Source organism: Polistes canadensis, unplaced genomic scaffold (genome assembly GCF_001313835.1).
Source record: "Polistes canadensis isolate GaletaPanama2010 unplaced genomic scaffold, ASM131383v1 scaffold_318, whole genome shotgun sequence".
NCBI lineage: Eukaryota > Metazoa > Arthropoda > Insecta > Hymenoptera > Vespidae > Polistes > Polistes canadensis.
In genome coordinates this window covers 82,290-92,980 of record NW_014569865.1, presented here as the reverse complement: position 1 = coordinate 92,980, position 10,691 = coordinate 82,290, and the positions used below count along the sequence as shown (strand labels likewise).

Genomic DNA, 10,691 nt, shown 5'->3' with positions numbered 1-10,691 from the left:
TTTATACGTTCATTCCTTCATTTATACGTTCGTTCATAGATTCGTTCATTCGTTAGTTCATACATTCGTTCCTTCGTTCCTTTATTCGCTTGAGAATCGAGAGAGACGAATGTGACCAATCGAGTGAGACTTTCTCTGTCTCTTTCCACTCTCTCTCTCTCTCTCTCTCTCTCTCTCTCTTTCTTTCTTTCTTTCTTTCGTTCTTTCTTTCGTTCTTTCGTTCCCTCTCTCTCTTTCTCACACGACTCACGTCAGAGACGCGGCCAAATATTGCATCGACGGATAAATATAGTCGGGCCATGGCTACAACGGCAGCCTCGACCGCTTAACGCGTACTTTTCTTCGTCTTCTTCTTCTTCCTAACCGTCTTTGGGACGACGACCATCTAGCTAGCCCCCGTTGGCGCATTCCTTTCTCACTCTAGAGCGACTAAGAAAGAAATCTTCTTCTATCTCCCTCTCTCTCTCTCTCTCTCTCTCTCTTTCTTTCTTTATTCACTTCTTGACTATCTCTTTTTCTCTTTCTTTCTTTGTTGCTTTCTTGCTTTTGCTCATTCGTTCATTCGTTCTTTCTCTTTGAGATCGTTAAATACGTTCGGTTGGCCGAGAACTTCGAAGAGGCAAATTCTCTTTTCTTTATTTCTTTCTTCTTCCATGTTTTTCTCTCTCTTTCTGTCTTCTTTCTCGAGTAAGCAAGCAAGCAAGCAAACGAAAAAACAACCCAGCGCGAAATCTACCCGCCGATTCTTAACGGGGCGTCGAATTACCCCACCGTAGCTAGCTAGCTAGCTAGCTGGCAAGCTCCCATGCTTTCTTTACGAATACCTCCATGAAAAAAACACTTTCTTTTTCTCTTGTATATGTTAAATATCCAATTTTGTAAATGTTTTTAAGCGTTTTTTCTTGTGTTTTTATATACGTATTCTAAAATTATTTTTAAGTTATTACAAATCTAAAGTTAAACAAACGAACGAATACAAATATAGAATAACTGAAACAAAATGTTAAATAAAAATTATGTATGAAAATTGTGTAATTGAATAAAATGTTTATTTATAATGATACTCAAAAATGAGTTATTCGCTTTTGAAACGTTAAAAAATACTGTGGAAAAAGTAGCTGGAACATTCGGCGAGGGCCGGACATTGTATTACATCACAAAATTAATATTGTTTACAATGAAAAACGTCAATTCATTATATACCTAATACAAAATTCACTTTCATCATTATTTAGATTGATTTAAATTAATATATTCGTTGATTATATTATTAAATGAAGAACAAAATGATAACATTCCGTGCATCGTGTAAGTAATTAAAATGGAAGCTAAAAAGAGTTGAATCTCAAAAGATGGCACCACTAGTACGTACATTAACATGAATGCAAACCAATCAAATTCCCATGAGGGTATTTACGTAAGATTTCATTATTTTACGTTTCAGAATCAATTTCCCAAGGTATACGTCGTAAATAAAATGTCGCGATACGAAGGGCGGTCGATTGCGAGGAGCAGTGGGAGGAGGACGTTCCACGTTCGTTGACCGAATCGTACGTACGTTTCTTTTAAACTCGCGCTACACTATACAGGTGAACGTTCTTTATTACACGCATTTATACCCTCTTCTAAATATAATAGAAATAAAGAAAAGAAAATACTTTTTTTTTGTCGCATTACTTTATTTTCCGCCACGATTATATTCATAGTTTTTAATTAATAAAACAAACAAAAAATCGAAAAGAAATTCTGATTGAGAGATCATTTTTATTTGTATATATATATATACAAAAATATCTTTATATAAATTTAATGGTATTATTTGCATGCAATTTTATGCATATGATTTTTAATAGTAAAATTTACAGTTTTTTTATATACACATCTCAACTTGTTTAATTATTTACTTCGTGATTAATGATATTTCATGAAAAAAAATTTATTATGAGGGTTGAACACTTGTCTTGAGGGGTTTCCGTATTTTTTGTTTCTTTTAATAAAATATCGTATATAAATTTAAACACAGTTTTTTAAATGGCTTTGATATTTTCGTTAATTCGGTGAAACTCGTGTTCAGATTCTGACAGATTTTCATTTATCTAAATTATTTATTTGAAAAAAAGAAAAACAAATGTTGTTTTTGTTTGAAAATATATTTTTTCAATGCAAAAACGTTTAGAAAAATTATAACTCGAATTGATACGATTCAGACGGACAAAATCTTTTGCTGAATATTAGAGAAAAATAAGAAAAGATGATGAAGAAGAAAAGGTTCTCCTCGAGATCGGACACCCCTTATCGTCGTGCACGCATTACGAGCGGCGATAACTCGTAATCGGGTCGGTACAAGGATGCATTGTACGTGCCGTTAGATTTACAACGTTCGCCTTTGACGTTTTTATCTGCGACGGCGAAAGAACGGCGTCTATCGACGATACAGTTGAAAAGAAGCAACGTGTTAGCTTTAATTTCTGTATATTATTATTACATTTTTTCAGTTTTTATATATATATTTAGGAATAAAATTATTTGTGAAATAAAATGAATATATAATTATTTGTATTTAAATAATTAATTAAAAATATTACTATTATACATATCTATGATCTTATATTTTATAATAAAAATATTAAAATGTAATAATAATAGCCGCCATAATGAGAACACCATTTGCCGCCATTTTGATGTGCATTTTTTGTGTGAAAAAACACAGGTGTGTGTACTTAGATACGCACGTAAGAAGTTATATATCTTAAAAATCAGATCTACATTAAAGAAATATGAAAGAAAAATAAAATATACTTCAATTAAATCAAATAATTTATCGAAATTATTTCTATTGCGAAAACACAGTTTCTAAACAAATATTTAAACAGGTGAACAGAATAATACGATTTTAAGGTAAATTATATTTTCTTCTTACCAATTTTTATGCATAAATATATGTCCGTAAAGATATTGAGTGAGTATCCACGATAGCTCAGTGGTTAAAGTACTCTCACCCGCGTTTTTTGAAAGCGGTAGATTGTGGGATCGATTCCTCCCGATTCAAAAAATATTTTTTAATAGAATTGACGTCATGCAAAATTGCAAAATAAAATCACATTATTATATAGGCCTATGTCGTCCATTATCGAATTTTAAACATAAATTACATGTTCATAAACATGTCTAATAAAAAGATACTGCCGATAGCTCAGAAGCAGCTAGTGCACAAAACAAAACCCGCCTTGTTGTAAGCGGTAGGGTAGTACATATAATATAAATGAGATTGAATCTCCACCCAGTCTCGAAAATATAAATGAATTTAATTTAAATGAAATTTTGGGCGGCATGACGTCACGATGACATTGTGATAGGGGTGAGGAGAGTGGAGGGTGGCCATGAAACAGTAGCCAACCCCTCTAGAGGTAAAAAAAACATATATACTTTTCTATTAATATAAAGAGCTGAAAAGTATGACTTAAAAAACAAAAAAGGGGGGGGATCATGCGTGCAACTTCCTCGCACATAATGTGATCCTGATACAAGATCGAATTTTCGACAAATTTTACAGGATATTTTAATCAGGAGAACATGACGTCACAGGAGGTATCACAATTTTTTGTATGCCACCTCTTCGGACATCATGCGATCCTGTAACAAAATTTAATTTCAATCAGAAACACTGATTTTGTCGTCGATTCAATACGACTGCTGCACATTTTTCAATTAAATTTGGTGTTTAAAAACTCAATGAAACACGTGAACAATACACCAAAGCTGCGACTATGATGCGACTAACTTCATGCCGTTAATTTTATATCGCTGTGCGCGCGCATCGTCAATACCGAGACTAACTTCATCCTGCTAATTTTGTGTCGCTGTGGGCGCGTATCGTAAAAATTCACTCTCTCATCATTTTTTTTCCCAAACGCGCCGAAAAAAAGTATAACCTCGAAAACTTTGATTGTATGTCCAATTACAAAATCAAATCAAATAAAAACATGATCATATTCTTATAAAATATTGCTATCCTAAATCTAATCATTAAAAAGTACATAAAATCTATACTGAGAACAACACAAAAATACAAAGAATCTATAGAAAAGATAATCTAAAGAAAATCTTTATTAAAAGAGTATGTCTATTACGATGGGCAAAGTACAAGTACCGACTTAGATAAGAGAGTTTAAGAATTCGGACGATAAAAAAAGTCCAAAGTGTGTTTATGATCATATAGACAGACGGGTCCAGCGATTTCATCTTTTATCATGGAAGAAGCGTCATCGTGAACAGCGCGTGGGATTTTCGCGGGAGTGTAACGCAGGTGAAAGGGTATATACGCGCGCTTTGTTTTCGCACGAGGTGCGCCCGTGCACGTGGTTAGGTGTGCGCGCGCGCGCGCGGATGAGAAAAAGAGAAAAGAGAGAGAGAGAGAGAAAGAGTCAGTGAAAATCATCATGCGCGGTCATCGAAAAGGGATGTTAGTGGGGGATGCCTTTGTTACTGGTAGCGTAGTTGGCGGGAAACGTGCGTGACTGGAGAAACTGGCGGAAGGAGGTCCTAATCTTCTCTCTCTCTGTCGTAAACATCAAACCAACAAGAAGGAGGAGAAGACGAAGAAGAAGACGAAGACGAGGAGGAGGAGGAGGAGGACAACTACGATGACAACGACCGTTATCGCGGAAGTTCGGCAATTATAGACGCGCGGAGAATCGCCTTTTCTCTTTTTCCTCCGGTTTTTTTTTCGACGAGTGATATTGATTTGGGAGAGGCAGTTCGTATTCGTGGCACGAGCATACCTTGTGACTCGTGAAAAGAGAGAAAAAGACGGCAACTGACAGGGGGGAAGTGGGGTGCCAGCGGGCAGGGGGATGGAATGGGATGGCATGGGGTGGAGTGGAATGGGTAGCTAGGTGGGAGGGAGGGATGTGGCCAGCAGCGCGATGCATCACGGCGCAACGCGCATCGAGGGGGTACACCTCGCGGTGGGCTCAACGGAGGGATGATCGCGTGGACGATGTTGAGAGAGAGAGAGAGACGGGAGAGAAGGGCAGAGTGGAGGTGGCCCGAGACCGAGGATCGCCTCCACCTTCCTCCACCCTTCTACTACTCCCCCTCCCTCCACCGGGCCCTCCTGTTCCTCCTCAACCCGACCCCGTCCCTCTGCCGCTAGTCGAACAGCGACGCGACGCACGCTATCGTACCCCCTTCCATCGGTTCGACGAACGTATCTTGCCCCCCTGGACCCTCCAACCCTCTCCGTTCCTGACTCTCTCTCTTTCTATTCTACTACCACCCCCCGTTCCCCCTTTTCTCGTCCGCCGTCGTCTCGTTCACCGCCACTATGCCACCACCACCACCATCACCACCACGACCACCACCTCCTCCTCTATCGCCACCGGCAGTCGCAGACTCGGATACCGTGTCTTAACTCAACTCGTTGATTTTATCATCGATTTTGTGCTTTAGATCCCGAGTTAGATCCATGGATCCATTGTAATAAATCAAATTCCTCCATCGTCGATCATTATGCGGAGGAACGAACTCTTAGAGTCATAATAAAGTTGGGATAACAATGAAATAGTCTTCTCGCAAGTTAAAAGAAATGTATATCAATGCCATCAACGAATTTTAATTCCGGTATGAAAAAGTAGGTGGCGCAGAGATTAGTCGGTGCGGTTATCATCGCGAGAGATGATTCGCGACAAAGTAGTCGATAGTAATTTGTTTACAAATGTATGTATAAATCGATCGAATTTAATTGCAGTGCTTGAAAGTTTTCTCGATTAATAAATAGTTCATTAGAAATTAAATTATACATACGTAAAAGCGACGCAAAAAGATTATTTCCTATGTATATATGTATATATATAATATGCGTGTAAGTACGTACGGTGAACGATTAACGCCACATATGAGTATGCACATTTAGACTGTATAAATAATTCTAACATATTATTTGTTTTCCCAGGTATTCATTCGCGCAATGTTTGTTCATCGTTCTTTCTAATGCGAATACAATGGAAAGTAACGGAAATACACACGTATATATATAAACAAAAGGGTTACGAGGCAACATTTCGACGCGCCATCTGTCTTCTTATGCAGAAAAGTAAAAATTGTGGAGATAGTGCATCGTTCGGATATATAAAGTTGGAGGGCCCTGAAGGCGAATCCGATCCTGTTGGGTTGTAAGCGACGGCGGCAATCTCCCCCTCTAACCCTCGTCCCTCGCCCCACACCACCCTTGGGACGCGCGCCTCCACCATCCGAAAGGCGAACCAGTCGAGAGAGAGAGATCCCCCCCCACTCTGCCAGACTTGAGGCAGATCGTGCGCTGTGTTGGCGCGGTGTGGCGCGGTTCGGTGCGGCGTGGCGCGGTGCGGTGCGGTGCGGTGCGCAGCGCAGCACGGCGCGGCGTGTGGTGTGGTGCACGGCGCGCCACCACGGAAGTCTGGCAACCTCGCTCGTCAGCTCGACAGTCTCTCGGTCTCTGCGAGTTACTCGGGGAAGCTCTCAGGCCGAGTCTGCTGCCGCGAGAGAGAGAGTTTCCGTACACCGTAGACACGGCGCGCGCGCGCGCGGCTACACTTTTAGTTGAGGAGTCAGCAAGAGAGAGAGAGAGAGAGAGAAAAAGAGAGAGAGAGAGGAGAAAACAAACGAAGAGCGTGAGTGGTGACGAGAACGACGGTGACGGTGACAGTGACAGTGACGGTGGTGACGGTGCGGTGACGAAACGATAACGGAGACGCAGACTTTAACAACGGTGACGACAACAACGGTGGCGGCGGCGGCGGCGGCGACTACGACACCGAAACCGAAACCAACACTGATTACGACGAAAACGACACTACGACGACGACGACGACGAGGACGACGACGACGACGACAACAACAGCAGCAGTTACAACGTAGCTAGACACGCGAGAGAGCACGGAGCATGCGAGACCGTCACGAGACTGCTGCTGCTGCTGCTCCTCCTCCTCGTCGACGTGGTAGTAGTAGTAGTAGTAGTAATAGTAGTAGTAGTCATAGCGATAGCAATAATAGTAGTGGTGGTTGTGTCGAGACTAACGATACTACTAGTGGGAAGTGGCCATAGGCCGAGTTTCGTCGCGCGCGCAAACACTCGAAAGAGGAGGAGAAGAAGAATAGGAGCGTCGAGCGATACGGGAAAGAAGATAACGAAGCCGAAACCGAAGCCGAAGTTAAAAAGAAGGAAAAGGAGAAAGAAGAAAAAGGTGAAGAGGACGGAGGGGTCGAAGACAACTACGGCTACGACGACGACGACGACGGCGGCGGCGGTGGCGACTACGGCTACGGCGACGGCGACGTCGAGGTCGGTGACGACGACGGTGACGCTAAAAAGCGGCGGCGGTGGCAGCGGCGGCGGCGGCGGCGGCACAGTGTCTTGCGGAGGAGTAGCGCGTGATCAGGAAGTGGAGGAGGAGTCGGAGGAAGGAGAAGGAGGAGGTGGCCCAGGGGGAGGCGGCGGTGGAGGAGGTGGAGGAGGACGAGGAGGCGGAGGAGAAGAGGCGGTGGAGGTGGCGGTGGCGGCGGCGGCGGAGGTGGTGGCCAAGGTGTTTTTCACGGCCGCTAACCGATTGTCCGGTAACGTGCCAAGAAGGAGGAGGAGGAGGAGGATACCGACGAAAACGACGACGACCACGACGACGACGACGACGACGACGACGACGGTGGCGACGAGGAGGACGAGGACGAGGACAAGGACGAAGACGGATAACAAGAGGACGACGACGACGACGACGACGACGACAAAGATTGATAAAAAAGCCGATAACAGTAGTGTTGCTCTTAAAAGCGTCAAAGATTTTGGCGTTTCCGCGCATCTTTTCAAGTTACGTTTCGTTTGTGTCGATCCAACCGTCGCCGTGCAGGACGAAGACGAAGACGAGGACGATTCCGATAATTGGAAGGAAAATAATAAAGGAGAGGAGGCGACGAGTAAAAGATATTATTATTTCATCGAGGACGCGCTGTGCTCCCGCGTTTCTCACCGCTACCAACGCTTTTAGCTTTCTTATTATTATTCTTCTACGGTGTTGTGTGAGCCGCGAGCGCGCGCGCGCGCTAAAAAACAGTGTAAATGGCGCTCTCAGCACAGAACCAGTCGACGTCCTACGTGAACTTGTACTACTCGATCGTCCAGCGTGCGGCGACGCGATATTTTAAGGAATACTACAATTCCGGTAAGTACCGAAAAAAACAAACAAAACAAATAGTAACACATTATCCAAATTGTTCATAATTATTCTTTCTCTTCTTCTTCTTATTCTTATTGTTCTTCTTCTTTTTATTCTTCTACTTTTTCTTTTGAATCTTCTACTTTTTCTTATTACTCTAAAAGTGTCCTTTTAAGTCGAACAAAAGGGCGGCGCGCGCGCAATGTAACCCCATGTGTCCGCTGTTTTGTTTTGCAAAAAGCTGGCGGCGCGTAACGTGCTTTCGAATTTTCCCGCCGTGTCGTTCGTCATGTCGCGTCTCCCTTTCCCCACCTACCGGCCACTTTCTTCCTACCCTGTGACTAACGCGCGACACACGCGCCGTGCGCGTTCCAAGCGAAAACAAGCTCTGCGACTAACTTGAACGAAGGAACGAAACGAAACGAACAACGAACAAACTTATAGATGATGTACGACGACGACTAACGTAATATGAACGAACGAGAACATCCGCGGCAGAAGTTTGTACTCGCTCTTGTTACGCGACGCCTCAAACGTGCCGACTTAGACACACACACACACAACACACGTGCTGCGTCTCCTCTTTTTAACGAGTTTCTTCTACAAATTCTAAACAAAATACGAGAATAAATAGAAAAAATAGAACGTACTTTTATACGTTTGTTTTCGGCAATAAGATCAGATACCGTCATCTGTGTGCCTAAAATTTCGTAATGAAATACAATCAGATAAATTATCCTATTGTTTTGTTTGTTTTTGCTTTTGTTCTCTTCTTCTTCTTCTTTGTCCTTCATAGTTTCGATTTCATGATATCGATTAATTTGTTCAACAATGAAATTAGGAAGAGTAGTCTGAACAATCTTCATTTCTTATTACCAAGAATCACGTTTCGTGGAAAAAGAATGGCCATCTTTATTTATAGTTTTGATAAGCCACTAAACATAAGGAACGGAACGGCCGACGTGGGACGACGTAACGCGTTCGACGAACAATCCAATTGGAAGCTATTTAAAGTCGAAAAAGGGGGCTTGTACGCGTGGGACAGGAGGCTTGTTTGCCGGCCAGATAACGTCCAAAGAGGAGACAAAGTACCGTGAAGTCTCGTTCGCTGTTCCCTACGATCGAGGGATACCGATTTAACGAGGGACCACGATTATTCTTTCGTATAAATGATTTAACACTAATACAAACACACAGACCTCGCCAACATAACATAAAAACAATTTAACAAACACTTTTTCTTATTATTCTTCTTTGTTCCCATACACACACCTCTTATCGAATCCTCAGAACAATACTTTTTTTTTCTTTACTTATGTTAACAATTGCTTTAAATTAAAACCACCTCTTACCCCCACCCCCACACCCCCGCCCACAACTCTTTTTACTAATTCTCTAACGTTAGAGTTTTTGATATAATTTTTATTGTTTCTGTTTTTTCTTTTTTTCATCTAAACAAATAACATTTTATTTTGTCTTCCTTATTCTTATTTGCTGTTAGAATTTGTATTATGTTCATTGAAAATACAAATTGAGGATAATTTTATTTCTAATTTTGTTGTCAACTGAGAAGAACCATCTCTCACGTGCTCGTTTGTATTCTTTGAAAAGGGTTAGCGATCGCTAGACTCATCGTTTAAGAAAGATTATATCGAATTACGTAGATTATTTTATCGTTACATTGTATACGTGTGTTATTCATATTTTTAATAACACCCACGAAAAATACACACGCGAAACTTATAACCCATCCAAGTTATGCTCGGTCTCGGACATCAGAGTTAACAAAATTGTTTGATTGTGGCTTTAGGGAAACACACACACACACAGATTTTCTAATTTTATATTAATAATATTTATCAATAAAGTCAAATGTGTTTTATAAATATTAATCTCATTCGAAACATTATTCAAAAGTTCTAACACAAATGATACAAATTTGTAATTGTATTGTTGAAAATATTTGATCCATCTACACGTGGTTTTTTTACATCACGAATTTCTTGTAAATTTGTATTAATTTCTGCAACTATGCATCCTTTATTCGTTCATCCATAACTTCGAGTGTAGTTTATTTCAGTCAGTTGCTTAAACTTTTTCTTCTTTTAGTTTACCCCACAAATAAAAATCAAGTGGGGTAAGGTCAGGTGTTTTAGACGGCCAAGTTATTGTTCAGAAAGGAAATACATTGAATCATTTCAAAATAATATATACAGAATTGTTAAAAATTATTTTTGAACAGCACATTCCAATGATTAATAAATAAATTCAATAAATAATATTTGCAATAAAATAAATATTACTATACTAGTATCAAATTTTCTGAATAACTCAATATATATACATAAATGTATTTTTATTATTATTAATAATATTAAACAAACAATGAAATAATTTACATAGAATATCAAGATAATAAAAATGACAATGTTTTAATATAAAACAATATTGTACATATGAACAAACAAAATAAATAATTTACATAGAATATCCAGATAATAAAAA

General features: G+C 40.4%; 1 protein-coding gene and 1 long non-coding RNA gene across 4 annotated transcripts in view; both read left to right on the top strand.

Moving 5' to 3' along the window:
• The first annotated feature begins 4,135 nt into the window (after nt 1–4,135).
• LOC106791554 lies at nt 4,136–6,752 on the top strand. Its single transcript, XR_001382195.1, has 2 exons — nt 4,136–5,863; nt 5,954–6,752. It is a non-coding gene; the product is annotated as an uncharacterized LOC106791554 (long non-coding RNA).
• Nucleotides 6,753–7,683: 931 nt separating this feature from the next.
• The window catches only part of LOC106791550 (myeloid zinc finger 1-like), a 39,728-nt gene continuing 36,720 nt past the window's right edge, over nt 7,684–10,691 (top strand). For all 3 annotated transcript variants that reach the window (XM_014757233.1, XM_014757234.1, XM_014757232.1), the window contains exon 1: nt 7,684–8,192. In XM_014757233.1, the coding sequence (XP_014612719.1) occupies nt 8,090–8,192 (103 nt within the window). In that variant the 5' untranslated portion in view covers nt 7,684–8,089. The remainder of the gene's footprint in view (nt 8,193–10,691) is intronic.